Source organism: Rhincodon typus, chromosome 10 (genome assembly GCF_021869965.1).
Source record: "Rhincodon typus isolate 14 chromosome 10, sRhiTyp1.1, whole genome shotgun sequence".
In the NCBI taxonomy this organism is placed as follows: domain Eukaryota; kingdom Metazoa; phylum Chordata; class Chondrichthyes; order Orectolobiformes; family Rhincodontidae; genus Rhincodon; species Rhincodon typus.
The window spans coordinates 59,635,628-59,657,277 of NC_063341.1; the positions used below are offsets into that span (position 1 = coordinate 59,635,628).

At 41.5% G+C, this 21,650-nt stretch overlaps 1 protein-coding gene across 8 annotated transcripts in view; it reads right to left on the reverse strand.

Annotated features, from left to right (window-relative positions):
- The window catches only part of LOC109927895 (elongation of very long chain fatty acids protein 1), a 68,476-nt gene that overhangs the window by 14,771 nt on the left and 32,055 nt on the right, over window positions 1-21,650 (reverse strand). For 3 of the 8 annotated variants that reach the window (XM_048602217.1, XM_048602211.1, XM_020527917.2), the window contains exons 2-4: window positions 20,989-21,046; window positions 5,413-5,516; window positions 2,497-2,582 (exon numbers count right to left, since the gene is read on the reverse strand). In XM_048602217.1, coding sequence (XP_048458174.1) covers window positions 2,497-2,554 — 58 coding nt within the window. In that variant the 5' untranslated portion in view covers window positions 2,555-2,582; window positions 5,413-5,516; window positions 20,989-21,046. Of the gene's footprint in view, window positions 1-2,496; window positions 2,583-5,412; window positions 5,517-12,691; window positions 12,760-17,522; window positions 17,562-20,988; window positions 21,047-21,359; window positions 21,447-21,650 lie in introns of those variants that run through there. The other 5 variants (XM_048602213.1, XM_048602215.1, XM_048602214.1 and 2 more) reach the window with 4 other exon arrangements.

The window sequence follows — 21,650 nt, forward strand, 5'->3', positions numbered from 1 at the left end:
TCATCACACCCCTGGCTTGTGCCTTATTAGATAGTGGCCAGGCTTTGGGAAGTCAGGAGGTAATTTAAATTGCCATAGTATTCCTAGCCCCTGCATTTATATGGCAAGTTCAGTTCAGTTTCTAATTAATGGCAACCACCAGGATATGGAGAGTGGTAGATTCAGCGATGGTAACACCGTTGAATGTCAAGTGACAATAGTTAGATTGCCTGGCATTTGTGGCATGTTATTGCCACTTATCAACCCAATCCATCACACATGCACAATGTTCAGCACCAATCAGCAAACATCACCTCTCCATCACAAGGTCAGAAGTGAAGGTCATTAATGAAGCAACTGAAGATGGTTGGGCTTTGACCCAGTGGAACTCCTGCAGAGAGATGTCCTGGAGCTGAGATGACTGACCTCCAACATCCACAACCATCTTCCCATGTGCCAGGTATGACTCCAACCAGCAGAGTTTGCCCACATTCCAGTTTTGCTAGGGCTTCAGGCCACACTTAAATGCTCGCCTCAAGGTAAAGGGCTGTCACTCTCACCTCGTTTCCAGAATTTAGCTTTTTTCTTCATGTTTGAACCAAGAGGTCAGGAGCTGACTGACCCTGGCCTAACCAAGTGAATGTTGTTGAGCAGGTTGTTGCTAAACCAGTGCTAGATCAAAACAGTATGTTTTGATAGCACCTATCATTTTACTGATGGTCAAAGTAGGCCAAAGCCAATTTGGGCCAATCTGGGCCAACAGAATCACAATAGGCTATTCAGGCCATCAAGTCCACACCAAACCTTCAAAACAACATCCCGAGACCCACTCCCTACCCAATCCCTGGATACTACAGGCAATTTAGCATAGCCAATCCACCTAACCTGCAGATCTTTGGACTGTGGGAGGAAACCAGAGCACCCGGAGGAAACCCACAGACACAGGGAGAACGTGCAAACGACAGACGCTGAAGGGTGGAATCGAACCTGGGTCCCTGGCGCTGTAAGGCTGCAGTGCTAACCACCGAGCCGCATTGTCAGGTAGAATCCAGTGTTGTAACTATATTGGAACAAATTATCTAGGGGAGCGGTAAGTTCAGGAGCACAGCCCTTCAGTGCTTTTGCCAGAATGATATCAGGGCCTATAGAGACATTGCAAAGGCAAACTGTTTGGTATCGTGTGGAGTCAAATTAACATCACCGACAGTCTTCAGCCAAAGACCTCTAAAGGAGGTTAAGATGCATCATCCACTTGGCACTTATGGCTAAAGACTGCTGCAAATACTTCAGCCTTATCTTTGTACAGACGTCTTGGGCTCTTCCATCTTTGAGAATGGGGATATTTGTAGAGCTGCTTCCTCCTGCAGAAAGTTGTTTAATTAAAAGATGAGAAGACTTGTAGCTTGGGTTGTGGATGAGGTTATAGACTTGCTCGCCAAGCCAGTGGGTTTGGTTGCAAACATTTCGTCACCCTGCTAGGTAACATCATCAGTGCGCCTCCGGTGAAGCGTTGGTGTTCTATCCCGCTTGGTATATAAATACCTCAGTTTTCTGGTGTGATTGGCATCACTTCCGGTTCTCTTTTTCAGAGGTTTGTATATCCAGGTTCAGTTCAATGTGCTTATTGATGGAGTTCTGGTTGGAATGCCAGGCCTCCAGGAATTCCCTGGCATGTCTGTTTGCCTTGTGCCAACAGGGTGACAAAACCTCTGCAAGCAATTCTACAATTGAGGGTGTAGACTTGTCCAATACCATTCATAATTGGATGTGGTAGGACTGCAGAGTTTAGATGTCATCTGTTTTTTTGAGAGATGAACTTAGTGTGGTCTTTCACTTACTGCTTTTGTTTGGCATGCAAGTAATCACTTTTGGTAGCTTCAACAGGTTGACACCTCATCTTCGGGTATGCCTGATGCTGCTCCTGGCATGCCCTCCTGCACTCTCCATTGAACCAGGTTGATCCCCTGGCTTGATGGTAAAGGTTGAGTGGGGGGGGAATGCCAGGCCATGAAGTTGAAAATTGTGCTGAAGTGCCTCTTCACCTTAGGACACACTGCATCCTTGATGGAGATCTACCAGCACACAAGCATACAACCAGGTCAGATTACATGCCTTAATCTGCCTTCTTCCTTAAAAATAGCACATTTAGTTACCAAAGCACTGGCAAACTGCCTAGACTTATTTTTCCAGCTTATTAAAAAAAGTGTCCCTGGGATGCATTTGAATTTGCTGACTTAACAGCTATAACTTCACTTCATACAAGCTTATGCACGTTTAGTTTATTAGAAATGTCAATTAGGTTATGCATTTCAGAATCACTAATGGATTAAGAAATCTGCTTTCAGGCACAACTCAGCAAGAATTCTTTACTGCAAATACAAGAAATGTCAAATGCATGACTACAGCTAAACAAATCATTGTAATGTCAAACAAGAGGCTACTAAATAAAGCCAAAACAAAATTCAACTGGACTAGATCCTTGGAGTTACAAGTTGAAAAATCTTTGAACCGTCTTACCTCCTTTCAGAAGATTTTCATATACCTGGGCAGCTCGTGCCCCCATCTCTGCCAACATGTTTGTTTCAAAGTGGCACTTTGAAAGCCTAAGGGTCATAAAATGAAAGACATTAAAAGGTGTTATACAAATAAATGTAATTTAAAAATCACCATTTGGCACATGGAGCACAAAATCAAAAAATGCATTGAAAGAAAGGATGACATGGAGTTAAAAGCATGAGCTTTAGAGGGAACAAGTTTAAATCTTAGGCAGTTGAATGGTCACTCGAGAGAAGCAAGGTCATGGAGAAATTTGAATGATAGGATACAATAGAGTCAGAATGGAAGCAAAAATTGTCAGATAATGAATGATGGGTTAAATCAGACACTGAGTTAGAGAGCAGATGCAGTGGACAATGGCAAGGTCACAAGGAGAGCTTTGGAATAGCTCAGTTGAGATACACAAAACAAAAAAGACAAAGACAGAGGCAGCATGGAGATGGATAATACAACGAGAAGGTAGAAGAAATGGAGTGAGGATACGGGTTTGGAAGCTCAGCTGAGTCAGAGAACATTATAGTCCAGCCTCAAAACAGGTTAGGAAATTGACAAGGTTCTATTCCCCCATCCAGTTTCACACTACTCAAACAATGTGGCTCATTGAACATCACCAGGAGGCAGTGAAGAATGTAAAGTTAGTAGAACAAGGCACTGCACAAGATCTCATTTTTGAGAGTATCAGATGGGCAGCAAGGTGGTCAGAAACAAGCAGGAGCGAAGGGTGGATTCTTAGCAAACCTGAGGTAAGGGTTTAGGAAGGGAAACCATGGCAGGAAACTTGCTGGGGAGAACTGCATTGAGAGAGTGGAACCCAAAAAAGGCCAAGAATTACTGTATACACAGACACCCGAATGCTGAAGAAAAAGGATTCTAAACTTGAAAGACCCACTTCATTGCTCTCTATATATTTGGTGCCCAAACTGGTTTTAAGTTTGGAAAGGGCACTCCCACCCAGCTGGACAAGTGAGATAAGTGTTGAGCTGGAGGAACACAGCACGCCAGGCAGCAGAGGAGCAGGAAAGCTGAAGGGTCCCGACCCAAAAACATCAACTTTCCTGCTCCACTGATGCTGCCTGGTCTGTGTTCCTCCAGCATCGGCAGTTCTTACTACCTCAGCTGGACAATGGAATTGGGTTGGAAAGAGAGACTGTGGTCTTTTGGGTCAAAGAGGCCACAACAGGTCAGAAAACACAATGTGGGAAAAAAAATGCATTCTGCTCAGGGAACCAGGCAACAGGCTGGATGTCATTTCAGTGCTACAAGATGGAGAGGTACAAACTTGAAGTTGTGGGAAATCATAGACATTGCCACCCTTCAAACCAACATGCTCGAAAATAGAACCAGGGCCGTAGCCAAAGAAAGAGATATTGGGGGTCGGGGAGTGAAATATTTTAAGTAAAACAAGGACAGAAGGTTTGGAAGGGAAGGAGGATGTCTAGGAGTATCCAAGGAGAGTTTACAGTTAACTAGCACGAGAATCAGTTGTTTAGTGAAACATACAAAAAAGGCAAAGAGCAAGGTAGTTAGGAACAGGAGCTTGGCAAGGTCACAATGCAAATAGAGAAAGGGCATGTAGCAAAGTATCGTGGCTCAGAGCTGGGCTAAAAATGAGAGAGTGAAGAAAGCAACATAGGCAACCAAGCAGATGGTGTCAACTTTAGCTGTAAAAAGACATCCGAGGGCTTCACACTAGTTGCCCTATTCATTCCACATTCAACAAGACAGTTTAGAAAAGATGACAGCGGTCTTGTATCACAGAAGAGATGTTCCTAGCTGAAAAGACAGGCACAAATTCAAGTCCCATCTGCTGAAAAAAAAAAAGTGAGTAATAAGCTCTGAAGGAGGATGATTAGAAAATTTCTAAAAACGATTGTGGTTATCAATGTATCCCAACATCTTGATACACTGAGTAATTCTTGCTGCTCGAGTTCTGACAAGAGCCCAGATGTCTGACATTCTAGCCAGATAGATCTTGACCATTTCCCTGTTCAGTCACAGCACATAATTGTCCACCTGCATTTAGAAATTTTAAAAAGTATAATTGCACAAATCAAGAGATGCAGGACCAAAAGCAAGGCGGTTGGAAATTTGAGAATTTCCACTGAGACAGATGATTCCTAAGAACGGATAAAGAAAAGGAGTTGGAAGTGACAAGGGATAGCCTAAGTGATCAAATGTGATAGGAACAGAACTCAAATATTGGAAGTAGTCTGCAGTTGGCTAGACAACTAACACTCCAAACAGACAAATAGCTACTGCAAAAGACCAACTCAGTTTCCCACAGAACACAATGCAGTTGCTGAAAAAGCCGAACAGAGAGAAACACTTAGGTTTTAGATGCTGGCAACAGTCCATTAAGTCAGTTACCATGCATAACCACCACCACCCAAAGCTGAACCTTGAACATGTTGACTATTTTGCTCAAATACACCATTAGAACAAGGGGCATAGCAACAGATCCACAGGAGGAGCGAGCACGAGAACCAGGTGATCCCACCTCACCTATATTCAGATTTCCACACAGCCGTTGGAAATACATTAGGCTGTGACAGATATTTCCCTTAACACATGGGAAAACCCGCCCCCCAGAAGAGGAGATTCATTACCAAAACAGAATTGCATCACAGGAGATATCAAAATGATAAATAATTATAACAATAACAAAAAGGCTATCAGCCCATTGTATTGTTCCGAAGAGCTGTAGCACAAAGTAACCCCATTACTCTATATCCATTAAGTTTCACTTGGTTGAGTGAAATAATGTAAAGGAGATCCATGGCCACTTCAAAACAAAAATCAGCCTCCTTTTACAGTTGGGATTTACCTAAAATCAACTTTAAGCAAGAAATTCGAGATTATAAATACATACATACTAACCTTTAAGTGTAAAAGGAAGTGTCCACAGATTTATACTCCAAAAACTAAGCTAAGGACGCGATTCAAGGGGCTGACAGCTCTCTGAAAAGTGGTTAACTAGAAACCTGGAAGATAAATATTTTAAACATTAGAACTGTGTGCTCGACTTCAACATGCGAATATAGCGTTCAGTGTAGACAGGCATTCAGTGCCATGAACCTTTGTGTGGATTGCCTATTGTAATGCCAACCTGACATTTATGCCTTTCACCTCTGGTCCTCTTCCTGTTAAGGATGAAAATACTTAAGTTATGAGAACATTTCTGAAAGATGTGTTGCTCCTACTCATCAGGACAATGCAATACCATCAAATGTCAAAATGGTCAATTTATACGTCAGAAGGAAAATTTGGGGGGGGGAGGGGGGTGTTGATTAGCAGAGATGTTGCCATCAGGAAAGGCCAATAGGAAACTATAGGATCCCTATGTCCCAATATTTCAAAAATGTGCAACGCTTGAACATATTCTTCTTTGTGGCAGCAAAAGGGTCACTTCCTATGAACACATCAATTCTAGGTGATAAAAAAAATGAGTCAGGTTATAAGTGACTAATTATTTTAAGTTGGCCAGTATTACTATTTGCACATGATTGTTCATAAAGCACTACCTAGTCAGTCTCAGATCCTCAGCTTATAGTATACACTGTACAAAGCCCAAAACACTCAACCAGGTGTACAGTCTGTACTGTGACTCAACGTCAAATGGACTATTGGCCAGCTGATCAGATGTATAGCCCACGTACCTGGCATCACACCAGCACGGACATGCATACACTATATTTGCTCAACTGCAAGACAGGCACAATGTCGTTTGACATGAAGGCAGCATCCAAGTGGCTTACTCAAGTGATTCAAAGTGTAGATACTTTGCCTTTCCAGGGCAACTAGAGACCAGGCACTTTCAAAGTGACCTAGCAAGCCACTCAGCTAGAGGGCAATTAGATGGGCAATAAAATGCTGGCCAAGCCAGCAACACCATGAAAGAAAGAAGTGGTTCCTTTGAGCCATCTGCAAATTTGCAGGATATGATCCAATCCTGAAAGCTGTTGCCCCATTCAGTTGATCCACTTTTAATTCTGTAAGGAGGTTACAGGGTGAACAAGCGGCTAAGATCCTAATTACAAACTTTTAGCACAGGGAGCAATTTGAATCCCAAACAAACAGGTGGGGGCATAAAATATATTAAAGCTATACAAAACAATCCTTCAAAATCACTGATTCAAGTAGTTGTGAAATGTTTCTGAAACATGCACAGGATAGGAAATTAAGGCTCATGAAAACCAAAGATGATGTTAGTATCGTTGACCTGGAAGGGGGGTGGGGGTGGGGGAAGAATCACATGGTACCATCTACTTTGGCATACATGGCATCAATAAAACAAATTGACCTCAACTACGGAGTGCTCAAGTTCATAAGTTCAATGAACAGATTCAGAAAGCAATGTTGTATCTATAGCATGATAGCAAAGTTGAAGACTAATTGTATTAATCAGGGAATTGCAGGTCTAATTAGAAGATCAAATGCGAGATAGTTGGAAGTTTAAAAGTACCATTGTAATAGATAATTCCCAAGAACAGGGAAAGTGAGGTTCGAGGTGACAAGGGATTTCCCATATCACTCTGAGGCAGAAAACTTATTTGAACATTGAGAATATCTGCAGTAGGCTAGACTAAACACTGAACATACATAGATAATCCCTCAACCAGGAGGGCCCTGCTGCAGTAATTCACTCAGCCATTTGGCCAATTTATGCTGCACATTGATTAAATTAGGGCATATTGAGACAATGACCTCACTGGTCAACATGCACATTGTTGCAAGGGACAATCGATCCCAATCTTGTAAGCAGCAGTCATTTGTTCACCTTGCAAACTTGATGCAGAAATAGAGCAGAAGGCTATCCGCAGATTGAATTATACAAAAATCACAGACGACATGGTCAATGCTATTATTGACAGACATGGCTTGCTCAGGTTGTTACTTGGCTCACATTATGATGCAGTGACTACAGGAGGTATCTTCCACCAACACAAGATGCTGCCAAAAAAGAATCCTGCCAAATAACTGAGCAACACATTCCAACAATAGGTCAATGGTTGCTTGCAACAGGTAAAGTATGCTATTGTATTCGATCTACACTTGCAAAACTATCTGCACTTGGGAGCACTTAATCCTACATGTTACTAGAGTGGCTATTAGCACAATGCGATTAAAAAAAAAAGTCAATCAACCTGGTCATGCAACCCATTTAAATTTGCTAGATACAGACTGAATACCAACAATCCTGTTGCAAAACCAAAAAAAGGGAACATGTTCAAGGTTTGTGCCTTTTTGATTCATCTAGGAGCTTGGAGATTCTTCGTTCCAATGGTTGAGTTGAAAGCAAATCAGCAGACCTGGAGGGAGGTGATGGCATTCTAACGTCACTAAGCTAGTAAACCAGCAACCCCAGCTAATGCTTTAGAGATATGGGTTGAATTGCCATCATAGTAAATGGCAGAATTCAAAATAAAATCAATAAGTCTGGAATTAATAAAAGTTGTTTGAGTAAGAGTAGCTGTTAAACTAAACAAAAACATCCTTCAGGTTATGATATTTGCTGTCCTTACTTGCTGGGACTACATGTAGGTTCAGTAAGGTGGTGAACTCAACTACCCTCCGAATGGCCTAGCAAGCCATTTCATGGTATCAAAACTACCACAAAACCTAAAAAATGAACAAAACCAATAACAACCAACCAAATACTGACCTTGGCACCAGAAATGATATTGGCAAAGCCAACTGTTAACTTTGCAAAGTCCTCCTTACTAACATCTGAAGGCCTTGTGCCAAATATGGCAACGCAATCTCAGGTTCATGAAATAACAGCCTGTCATACTCCAAATCCTAATGCACAAAGAACAGGTTTGGAAGAAAGTTCACTAGACTCAAAACATTAAACTGGTACTGTATCCACAGATGCTGCTTGTCCTGCTGAATTTATATAAAGAAACATGGGCTCTGTTTCATATCACAATAGCCATAAATCCCATGCGAGGGTTACTCCACAGATTAGCATCGATTACTGAATACAGAACCGCTCAAATAGCACTGCAGGAATTCAGACCCATTATCTACTGCTGATACCATTCAGCTTCTAGCCTCGAACACTGTAGAGCTTATGATGCATGGTGTTTTGTTTTTAAAAAAGTGTATTTTTAGGATGTGGGAGTCATTGGCTGGGCCAGCATTTAGAAATCATCCCAGACTACGCAAGGATGGCAAATATACTGCATTGAAGGACATTAGTGATGACCATGAAACAAATGTCAATTGCCAAGACCAACCCATCTGGTTCTCTAAACTCTTAATTCAAATTCCATCTGCTGCCATGACAGGATTCAAACCCAGGTGCCCAGATCATTACTAGGGTATTTGAATTACTACCAGTGATAATACCACAAGGCCATCACCTCTCCCTAATCCATGTTGTGAAAAGGTCAGTCTGATCAAAGACACACCTTCTCAGCTTAACGTTTTTAAATCTTATCCCATTTATTGCATGGCATGTCAGACTTTGCAGGAAATATTAAACATTGGAAGGAATCAGTAAAAACATGGGTTTAAACTAGTACAAAAGGTAATATCAGGAAATTCTGCACACAGGCAGTAAAAACTGAAGATGAACGTCTTTAATACATTCAAGACAATACTGAAGCAAGGATGGGTAAAGAAAGGGAATAGTTTATCCACTTGGAAGAAAACTAAGATGACAAAAGTTGAATCACATCCAAATCTGTAACTTGGGCTTTACTTCACAGAAGCACCACTTGCCTACAAGAATTCAACTTTTGTGAACCAAATGACTGAAATATATAGTGTCCAAATGGCCATTTTAAATCCACAGCACTATTTTAGTCTCAAAAAATCAACACGAGCAGTAATTTCTCTTTAGGTACAAACTTGGAGAGAAACATTTGGAAGCTTGTACCACTCATTTCCAGAAACGAGACCAGTAAACGATTTTGTATCTGAAGTGTAGTTGTAAAGTAAAGCAGGAGTTCAATGGAGAGAAAGCTCAGGTTCAGAGATCTCAATACCAAAAATTATGCAGTAGAACAGACAAATTAAGCAATACCATGTGTATCCGCGTCATAACGTAACCAAATTTAAGAGTTAAAGAAGTTCTGAAGAAGGTTCACTCAATACAAAATGTTAACCGATTTCTCTCCAGATGCTGCCAGACCTGCTGAGCTTTTCCAGCAATTTGTTTTCATGATTAAAAGTTACTCCCGCCTGATGTTTCCAACAAGTTGACATAATTGAAATAAGCAAACTCCTGATGCCCTCGTCAGTAAATTCCACACAGCCAAAAAGTCTCAAGTCCAATCACTGACCCTTACTGAATCAGATCTGAGTCATTGTAAAGTTGTTGAGTAACAGTTTAACACAACATTGATCGCTGCAGACGGGTTATTCATGCTATTATCTGGCTGCTCTCCAGCACTGGAATACCTACACGTGGGCAGGATGAAATTTGGTCGTCAGCTATCAAGAGTCGAAGATAGCTGCAATCTAGTACACCCTCAGCAGTCAGACCGCTCACCTCATTATCCTGACGAGTTGTTAACTTGTTCTGGGCCATTGCAACTCATGGGAAATACCACAAGAGAAAAGACATGGAGGACAAAGCAATTTTAAACCTAGCTACAGCTTGAAGCTTCTTTCCTTCTGCTCCTTCCACCACCTCAAATAGCCACAAAGAAAGTGTATGAGTGCTTAGAGTGGCAATAATTTCCCGGTCGGCTGAGAATCAAACTGCTGCCATCAACTTTGTCAGGGGATAACAGGAAGATAAAGGGAGATTTGTTCAAGATAAACATTGCAAGATCACTGTGCCACAAATCCATCCCCAAATGCAACAGAATGAGAGAAAACAAAGCACAAGAGTCAAGGTAAAAATAAATCACTTTTGGATTTTGACTGGTAGATAGGGTGAGATGTCAGACAGAGTTTAAATTTCAAACCAAGACATCGCTTTGTACAATTTGCATGCAAATCTCTTAAGCACTCGTGACCAAGCCATGGGTGACTTCAATTCAGATCCAACTCCAAAAATCCATTGAACAGTAACATTGTTTTAACACATTCTTGCTCATTACTCAACTTAACCAAACTAAAGCTCAGTGGTAAAGCAAACACCAAGGACTCAACTCATTCAAAATACTGCTTCGTCTGGGAATTAAGGCTAAACAGGGTTTACATTTCAGAAAGGAAGCAGTACAACACCACTACTGATCCACTATTGCTAGGATACGATCCTGAAACCCTAGTAACAAACTGATTACAAACAAAATCACCAGAGTAATGTGTCCAACAAGGAAAGTTCATTAGTGTATTAATTGACAAACATCTGTTTTATAATTGTATATACAGCTCTATCACTTCATGTAACATTTTCACTCCTCATCTTAGGAGTTTGTGCTCCATTTAATAAAGGGAATATCTTCAAATTCCACCTGATTTTATCATTTATTTAACCTTCAAATCATAACCAGAGCCCAGATTGTGCAGGATTCCACTTCAGGAATGCCTCAAGATCTGGTCATTCCAACTGGAGGAAGCCAGTTTGATGGGTGGGTGAAAGTAGCTAATTTTTAAATTTACACTTCACTTGTGCCTTCTTTTCCCAGGCCAGAAGTAACAATTAAAGATCCACCTCAAAAAAAAAACTGATTCTCAAAACAGCCTTTGTACACTAGAATTTGGAGTGGGCCATTTTGCCCCATTCAAGCCTGATCAGCCATTCAATAAGACAGGCTGATTTGTTTGCTGCCTTGTCTCCGCATTTCCAGCCTTCCCCTACAGAGTGGCTCCATTGTCAATCAAAAATTTAACTCTGCCTCAAATAGATTCAGCCCTCTACTCACCTCTGGAGATCAGAGCCCTCCAGGCCCACCACAACATGACTGACTCTCACTCACACCATGCAGTTCAAGGACAATTAATTAGTGAGCAAGAAATGTTGGCCAAGCCAACAATCTTCATATCCCATGAGCAAATAACTTGTTACATTGTGATCCATATAGTTCTGCTATCTGTTTAAATAGATTGCTTTTCACTTCTACTCGAAGTTGGTGTTCACATTTTCTCATCACCCGTTGGCCAAACATAGTTTGTGAGCAAGCCAATCAAGCCTAGTCACAATTTTCTTTCCTAACTACGTTGGGCGACACCAGCAAATTTAGCAACATAACATTTGGTCCCTTCATCCAAGCCATTCATCTAGATTATAAATAAATTGTGAAGGCCCCATCATGGACCTCCTGTGGCATTCCATTAACTATAGCTTGCCAACATGGAAATAAAATGAACCATTTATGCCTATCTAGCTTCTGATAGCATTGATTTGAACTTGGTTACATCCTACACAGTGCACATCTTGAGGTAACTACAAGTCTAGTGCCATAAAAGTCCTTTCAAAAATTCAAGTATATCCACAATTCCAGGGTACCTTTCATGCACCTTGCGAGTTACTTCCTATAGTAGAACAAGTGTTCTTTTCACAAAACCATATTGATTTGGTGGAATTGTTTTAAATACCCTACATAACCTCCTTAAAAATAACGAATCAGACCTTTCAATACCATGACAAGAAAACTTAAGCTAATTGGCCCATATAATTTCCTCTCCATTTCCCTCCCTTCTCAAAAGGCACTACATGCACAACTTTAATATCTTTTCTAGAATCTTGGGACAATTTGGAAGGTCAGCACAAATGCATTTAGAATCTCCACAGACATTCAAAACTGAGGCAGTACCTTAGTCTGCACTAAGTATTTATACTAAAAATCAAAAGCCACTTGCACAGAAACTGAGATGATGGGATAATGGAGCAGCAGTACTTTTTTTGGGAATCTAAAGGGTTTGCTCCCCATGTCAGTTCTAGTCAAAACTGTACAGTCTAGTACCAGCTTCCAACCTCAGAGCCAGCCTTCCTCATTTAAACACTATTCATTACAGAATGATTGTTCTACAAAACACGAGGAGGAAAACAAAGCAGAACATTCTAATAGCAAAATTTGATCCATCTCCTTTAGCAGACTACATCATTTATATAGCTTACATTTAGTGAACTAAAATTAACGTGATGTTTAAGAGGAAAAGCTATTTTTGTGGAATTCCTCATAAATATATTTAAAATGTTATATTACAGATCAAACAAACAGCTGAAACATTAGCCACTTATCTGGGTGAAGCTTACCAAGTCAGCAAGTGCGGGAAATGGATGAGAGATTGAGAAGAAGGGGAGGAGAAGAAGATCTGGCTCCACTGAAAGTTTAAAACAAGGGTACAGACTATTAGTTTACTCCAAATGCTTCTCCAGGCCAACACCAGTGTTTACAAGTAGTTCAGAATGAAAAGCAGGGATAAAGTAGCCAAAACGTTTTTGTTTACAAAGGCCTGGAATTTCCAGCATAAAAACTTTGCCAAACCAGTTCAAAAAAGGCAAAGGAATTCCAATGACAAAGTATCTGACTCTGTGCCAGTTTTAAAAACTATCATACATCATGGGGAGGAATTTGTTAAACATGGCGAGCCTTCACTAGAAATCCTCCAAGTTTGATACATGGACACCTCTAGGTATCTTTAAAATGACCACTATAGACACAGTAAATATGTTTATAGCTTCAAGAAAAAAATAGAACTGGTATCCAAGGCCACCAGTTTCTCCAAGGTTCCCCACCAGCCTGCGGTTTAAGTGGCTGTCTTCTGGAAACAGCAAATAGGTATTCAGAGCAGGTACTGTTGTTAATGTGGGAGAAGTGGTTCTGGCACACAGTTTACACACAGAACAGGGGCACGAGATTATACAATGTGTTTTGTTCTGGGAGTTAGAAAGCTCGGGCTTCTCCCAGAGGAAAAGCATCACTTCACTAAAGCTGAGCATTGATACATGGGTGTGGAGGTTTGTAAACTGGATTAGGTTTGTCTTAATTTTTTCTTTCATTACTACCGCAATTCTTAGGTGACATTTTGATCAACTACTGCATTATCAACATCTCCAGGAATTTCAAATCAAATTTTAAAAAAGGGTCGTATCTAGCTTACTCAGTGTTCTGGTTAAAATGCAGAGTGGAGTGATTTATTTCAGCTGTATTAATAAAAGCCACAACAATTTACTGCTGAAAATACATTTGATTCAAGATTTCACATTTAGCAACAGGCAACTGAATGTACAGAAAATGCATTAACTTTTGCAAGTTGAAGTGCAATTTGCACTTAGGTCAAAGTGGAAGAGTCAAACTTACATGCTCAGCAGGTTCACAGAACTAGCACCTGTGCACTAGCTTTGTTTCACACACAATTACCCCCAAGTTCTTGTGTTGCAACTTTCTGCACTTTTCTCCATTTAAGTACTTTTGTTCTCCCTTTCAAAATGAACAACTTCACATTTTCCCACATTATACTCCATTTGCCAACTTCTACCTCACTTAATCTCAAAGTCTAAGAATAAGGGGTATGCCATTCAGGCCCGAGATGAGGAAGAATTCCTTCACTCAGTAGTGAACCTGTGGAATTCTCTCCCACACAAAGCTATTGGGGGCTAGTTCATTACATGTATTCAAGAGGGAGCTGGACGTGGCCCTTGCGGCTAAAGGGATCAAGAGGTATGGAGAGAAAGTGGGAGTGGGATATTGAAATTGCATGATCAACCATGATCATGTTGAATGGTGGTGCAGGCTCAAAGGGCTGAATGACCTACTCCTACAGCTATTTTCTATATTTAACCTAACGGTCTGTTTGGGGAAAAAAATAACTATCCCTCTTGCAACTTGCCTTTCCAGTTAATTTTGTCATCTGCATATTTGGCTACAGTACATTCACTTCCTTCCTCCAAGTCACTGATCAAAAGAACCTCTTATCTCCCAATGAACAGTGGAGCAGGCTCAAGGCCTGAAATGACTTGTATTATAAAACACAGGAACATTCATCTCCAATCTACAAGCATGACAGGAGTGCCTGATCACTTGATATTTTAAATTTTCCACACTCCAATCTCATTATCCTGAGTAGTAGCTTGGCTTTTCTTAGGCTCTTTACAGCCAGTTGGAGTTCAAAACTTCAAATCATAACTATTCCACCCCCTCCATATTTTGGGGTAGCATGCACAGAAAAATTCATTCATTTGTCCCATCATCCCACCCTTTATCTCCATACAGCATTCTTCCTCTGCTTTATCTCCCAGTACTCGCATAAAACCGGTTACATTTTTGCATCTGTAAGTTTGTGGAAACTACTGAAGAGATTTTTTCCAGCAAGCTGGCTTCTCTCCAGATGCTGCCTGACCTGCTGAATATGGTTATTCTAGTGATTTTCAGCTCATGTTTCCCTCTCCTCAGCAACAGGAAAGTGGCAACTTTGGCTCTGCATAAATAGGCCTTTGTAAAGCAGGATATATGGCAGTGACTCCTTTACAAGCCAAGCAAAGTTAAGTGCCACAAGCTCATCTGTTCTCCAAGAAAACTGGGCTCAACACACATTATCTATGCTCCATTACGTTCCTTGCAATTCTTCAATCCCCAGGTCACAGCATGTGCCAACTTTTTAAAACGTCTATCACAAAAAAATCTTGTGTAGCAATGTAGTTATTTTCACTATCTCAGAGATCCAATTCTTGAATGGATGCCCTTCAGTAAACTGTCTTTCCCCCATCCTGGCTGACCTAACAATCAAGATGATGTTTACCTGGGGACTAGTGATCATAACTTAGTTTGAAAGTAGTTATGGAAAAGACTACACCTTCCATAACAGTTAAAGTTCTTAACTGTAGTAAGGCAAGTTTTAATGTTGAGACAGGAACTTTCAAAAGTTGATTGGAGTAGGCTGCTTGCATGTAAAAGGACAACTGACAAGTGGGAGGCCTTTCAAAAGTCTGATAGAGTATGTTCAGAGGCAGAGGCATTATGTTCCTGTTAGAGTGAAGGGCAAGGCTGGTAAGATTAGGGAACAGTGGATGAATGAAGATAGAGGTTCAATCAAGAATTTTAAAGAAACATTAGGTGTAGACAATTGGAATTAAACAAATCTCTTGAAAAGTATAACGAGTGTAGGGCATTCTGAAAGAAGAATGCAGGAAGGCAAAGAAGGGCTAAGAGCCTTGACAGATAAGGTTAAGGATAATCGAAAAAGGAGATTCTACAAGTACATTAAAAGCAAAAAACTAGAGAGTAGGGCCCCTTAAAGGTTAATGAGTAATTGGTGTTGAACTTCAGCAAGTGGGAGAGATATTAAATATCACACATCAGTCTTTACAGTGAAGAAAGAGGCTAGAGAACTCGGAAATAAACGCTGATGTTTTGAAAACAGTTCACATTACAGAAAAGGAAGTGCTGGAGGTCTTAGAAAACAAAAGGCGGCTAAATCTCCAGGACCCGATCAAGTGTATCCCAGGACATTACGGAAAGTTACGAGGACACTGCAAAGCCCTAGCAGAAATTTGTTTCATCAATAAGCATAGGTGCAGTTGCTAGAGGACTGGGTGGTGGCTAATGTTGTGCCTTTATTTACAAAAGGGAGAAAGGAGAAAGTTGGGAACCACAGACCCGACAGCCTGACATTAGCTGTGGGTAAAATTATTCAAGGCGATTCCAAAAGATAGGATTTACATGCACTTGGAGAGGCAAGGAATGATTAGGGATAATCAGCACAGCTACGTGCGAGGCAAATGGTCAAACTTGATAGACTTTTGAGAAAGTAACCAAAAAAGGCTTAATGAGGGCAGAGCGGTAGACTTTGTTTACTTGGACTTTAGTGAAGCCTTTAGTCTACCATGCAGAACCTTATAAATTAGTAAAGTTAAGTCACAGGGGATTCAGGTTGAGCTTGCCAATTGGATACAAAATTGGCTTTATGGTAGGAGACAGAGGGTGGTGGCGGAGGGTTGATTTTTGGACTGGAGGCCTACAACCAGCAGCGTTCCACAGGGATCAGTTCTGGGTCCACATTTGTCATCTATATGAATGATTTGGATGAGAATATAGGAGGCATTGTTAGTATGTTTGCATGTTTGGTGGTATAGTCAACGGCAAAAATCTTATCTAAAATTACAAAAAGAGATCTTGATCAACTGGGTCAACAGGCAGAGGAGTGGCAGAGAGTTCAATCTGAATAAATGTGTGGCATTGCATTTTGACAAAACAAACAAGGGCAGGACTCATACAAATGAAGGTAGGGCCCCGGCTAGTACTGTAGAACGGAGATCAAAGGGTTCAGGTACATAATTCTGAAATTTGCCTCACAGGTAGACAGGGTGGTGAAGCACACTTGCCTTTATTGCTCGGACCATGGAGCACAAGTTGGGACGTCATGAAGTTGCACAGTTCATTGGTGAGACCTCTTCTGAAGTAAGATGTGCTGTTCTGGTTGCTGTTATAGTAAGATTATTATTAAACTGGAGAGGATTCAGAAAAAGGTTTACTAGAACGTTGGAGATGGAGCGTTTGAGTTATAAAAACAGGCACAGACATTTTACAGAAGGTTGGGGTGACCTTGGAGCTTTATGGGGGGGCGGGGGGGTCATGAGGGGCATAGATCACGTTATTGGTAAGTGTCTTTTCCCTAGGATGGGGGATTAAGACTAGGGGGCACATTTAACATGAGAGGATTTAAAAAAATGACTTTTTTTATAAACGTACAGAGGGTGGTTAGCATGTGCAATGAACTTCCTGAAGGAGCAGTGGATGTTGGCACAATGGCAAGGTTTAAAAGACATTTAGATAAGTACATGAATAGGAAAGATTTGGAGGGATATGGGCCAGGAACAGGGAGGTGGGACTAGGTTAGTTTGAGAACATGGTCAGCATGGACTAGTTGGGTCTGTTTCTATGCTGTATGACTACGGTGCCATTTGGAGAGCAGATCCATCCTAAACAGCCCCTTCTATTCCCATGTAAATAAATCTGGGATTAGAGTACACAAATCAATAACATGATATAATCTGGAATTTGGAACTGTAGTTACTCTCTGCAGCTGGAAAGAACACAGCATGACTTGAGCACGAGCTTTAACAATTAGCAATCTTAACGAGTTACCTTTGAAATCATGCTGGATATTGCTGCCAAACCAGCCACTAAGTCTGTGATGGTGGTGGTGAGTGGGGGAGGGGAAGAGAGATGAGAAAACACTCCCATAAAAAACAGGAAAAAAGAGTGACTAAAGTAAGTTACATATATATTTCACCGAGGGAAAGCACAAGTCTAGGAGCTGCAACTTCACGAAACATTGTAATCTTTGATGGAAATGCATAGACAGCATGTTACACAGCAAAAAAAGACAGATTTCAGATGCTGTGCAGAGCACTGATAAGACAGTTTTCAATCTACTTGGAAAAGCCAGATTGCTTCACATCGGTCACACCACACCCCTCCTTCAAAAAAGGGTAATGGGAAGTAGTTCCCACACGTACCCTTCTGTAGTCACCGAGTGGACACTGAGCAGACGTTTTACACAGTGCCTGAAGTAGCAGGTTCACCATAGACCAGGAGTAAGTTACTGCAGATGCAATGAGAAACTCTACCCCAGCTAGTTTTAATAACAGAAGGTTAAACAAACCTTCCCTGCAGACCCCAAACTCACCAGTAAGGCCTTGTGTGATCACTTTAAGTGCATTATTTCAAACAAAATCTCTTTTCTCCATACCCCAGTTCAATACAACTCGAAGATCAAATCGTGCAGAGTTTCAAAGGTCTATAAAAGTATCTCAAGTCAAGCGATTAGTCAAACAAATATTAGAGTGGATTGAGCAGATAAAATTACAGACAGGCAGCACAACCTTCAAACCACATCTGGCAGGGGTGGAAAGACACATCTGCTGGTTACTGAACAGTGCAAGACGACGGCAGAGATAGATACATGACGAAAAACTAAGTCTGGACCATGGAGGGCATTGTGGTAACTAAAACACAGATACAAGACAGACACAAACCTATCAAGCATCATCCAACAACTTGGGCCCAGGTGTACACTGACTGTCGATCTCTCAGTTTGTCACTAGGGGCCAGCCTCCCTGTCAAGGAGTGGGGGTGGGGAAGAGACAGACAGAGAGAGAGAGAGAGAGAGAGAGAGAGAGAGAGAGAGAGCGCGAGAGAGAGGGAGGGAGAAAGAGAGAGAGCGAGAGAGAATGTCCAAAATGTGGAAAAACAGGTTTGGGCTGCTCTATAAACATCTTCCACCTACTATGAATGTAACAGCTCAAAACAGGTGCACCACTGCACCTCTTTGTAACCAAAACACTTACTTAAAACCTCAGCAGTCAGCTTAGTCTTTGCACATAGGGATACATGCTTAACTAGTCAATACAGGGGACCTTTTATTCAAATTAACCTTCCAGTAGAGATGTAGCAGTGGGAAGCCCACTATATTCTGCAGCATTACTCAAGACCCTGTTGCCACACCCAGTCAATAATCCACTTGAACTAAATCTTACAAAATCAGTGCACGCAAATTAGGCAGGGCCATCCTCTGACTCAGGAGATACTGTTCTATAGCCTGTCTCAAGGGGACATTACTTTTTACAGAAGTAAAAAATTAATAGTTTACTGTCATCAGGTGACTGACTTCAAGTGGCCATTTCTGACATTTGCATTGAAAAGTGGACTTGATTACATCCCACATTCAATAGAAGCTATACATTTCTGTGAATCACGTTCACCTTGACAAAGCAACCCACAGCTCTAATCAGGAAGGCAATGAACCCACAAAGTTAATGCCACATGGGGTGCGGGAAAAAAGGCAAACATGCAGAATTAGAGGAGTCAGAGCCAGAGAGACATACAGCATGGAAAGACCCTTCGGTCCAACTCATCCATGTCAACCAGATATCCTAAATTAATCTAGTCCTATTTGTGAGCATTTGGCCCATAGCTCTCAACCCTTCCTACTCATATGCAACATTTAAAAGGCATCTGGATGGGTAATTGTAACAGCCTCCACCACTTCCTCTGGCAGCTCATTCCATACATGCACCACTGTGTGAAAAAGTTGCTCCTTGGGTCCCTTCTAAATCTTTCCCCTCTCACCTTACACTTATGCCCTCTAGTTTTGGACTGGCCTACCCTGGGGGAAAAAGACCTTGTCTAGTTACCCTATCCCTGCCCCTCACAATTTTATAAACCTCTTTAAAGGTCACCCTCAGCCTCCACGGCTAGGCAAATTAGCCCCAGCTATTTCACAACATCCTTCCTATAGCAGGGAGTCTGGAATTGAAAGAATGCAATATTCTAAAAGTGGCCTAACCAATGTCCTGCACAGCCACAACATGACCTCCCAAATCCTATACTCAATGCACTGACCAATAAAAAAGGCAAGCATACCAAAGGCCTGCTTCACTACCCTGTCTAACCGCAACTCCACTTTCAAGGAACTATGAACCTGCACTCCATCTCTTTGTACAGTAAGACTACTCAGGACCTTACCATTAACTGTGCAAGTCCTTTCCAAAATGCAGCACTTCACATTCATCTAAACTGAACTCCATCTGCCACACCTCGGCCTGTTGGCCCATCTGATCAAGATCCTGTTGCACTCTGAAGTAGCCTTCTTCACTGTCCCTTGCACCCCCAATGTTGATTCTTCTTAAATAAGAAGAAGAAGTCACACATACTGGCTTGTTGCTTAGAACTTTAACCCGTGTACAATTTGAGAAATCACCCATCACTTGGATCAGGTAGACTCTTGACTGACTAAAAAAAAAAAAAAAAAAATTACTTCAAAACATGGGCTCAGATTTCACTAGATTCTGCAGCAGACGAGACAGGAAGTGATCCACACTTGGAACACGCTGTCTTTCCAAATGAAATGATTAAATCAAGTCTGTCTGCCCTTTCAGGTAGGTATATAAAAAAAAAATCCAGTGACACTGTCCCAGTCAGCATCACCAAAACAGGGATTCCGGTCACCACAGCTCCCCTAAACAGCAAAGTATCCGACATCTGCAATATTACAACAGCCGGAGATGGTAACCGCAGTGTGGAAAGAAAACGTAAAACGATTCTATTTTTACGGAATAGCCAGATTTTTTTTTTTTAAATTAAAAAAAGGGTAGCTACAGGCCCAGCAGTTGGATAGAAGTTTTCTACATTTTACATAAAAAAAGTGAAATAAACAACGCAAAGAGGCGGTTCCTGCGCAGAAAAGTTCAGATCTGAGCTTTCAAATCCGACAGAGACTTAGCTGGAGATGACAATGTACAATTTCTTTTAAAAAAAACATAAAATAGTTTATATTGTACAGATCAGCCATGAAATTAAAAGCAGCCAGGCACTACAGTCAGTCTGAATCTGCACCAGTTGCGATCACCCCTTTAAAAAAAAACTTAAAACTACTCCCTCCACTGCGAGGTTGCTCCATTGCAGCCAGTTCCTGTTTATAAGAAGCGGACTTCCTTGCACAGATAGCTCCCAGCGCACTGCCTTGGTGTTTGCGCCCCGCGCCCCCCACCCGACCCCTACAGCTTCGCAGAAGTAGTTCCTGAAAGTCAGGAGGGAGGAGAGCACTTACCTGGGGTTTCAGAAATCCTCTGGAGTGCGCCTTCAAGTAACTGACCACCTGTCAGAGTCTGTAAGTGGGAGGAGAGGTGGTGGGGGGGGGGGGGGGGGGGATTTAAAGAAGAAAGGGAAGAGAGAGATTAGGAGAGCCTGGCACAACTCAGTGCCAAACGCCCCACCCCTGGATGAATCATCCATTCAAAATGGCAAAAAATTTCTTAAAACAAACAGTCCCAGTTACTCGCGTGTGGGCCCCACCCCATTCCGGTCCCCGCACACACAATTTTTTAAAAAAAATCAACTTTCGCACAATTTACCCATTCAGACCTAGCCCCTTCGAAAATATTAGGAAGATATGTCAACGCGATAAAAAAAACTCCTTACTCAGCTCAAAGGCTGATTAAAAACTCGCACAAGTCCGTTGTTCAGTGCCCTTTCACTCAGCTAGTCCGCACACAGTAATCAGCCCCTTTCATATTACACCACCACTGCTTCAAGCAGCGGCACACTATAAATAGAGGATACTCATTGCTGCCAGAGGTGCTCTGAGCAAGTTGGTTTCCCCTAAAAAAAAAATGCCTCTGCTGCTGAAATCTAAAAAGTTGGCATCAGAAGCAGCATGAAGAGTACTGCCAAAGTCTTGTTTCCATTTAGCTGAAGGAGAATTCTTCACCT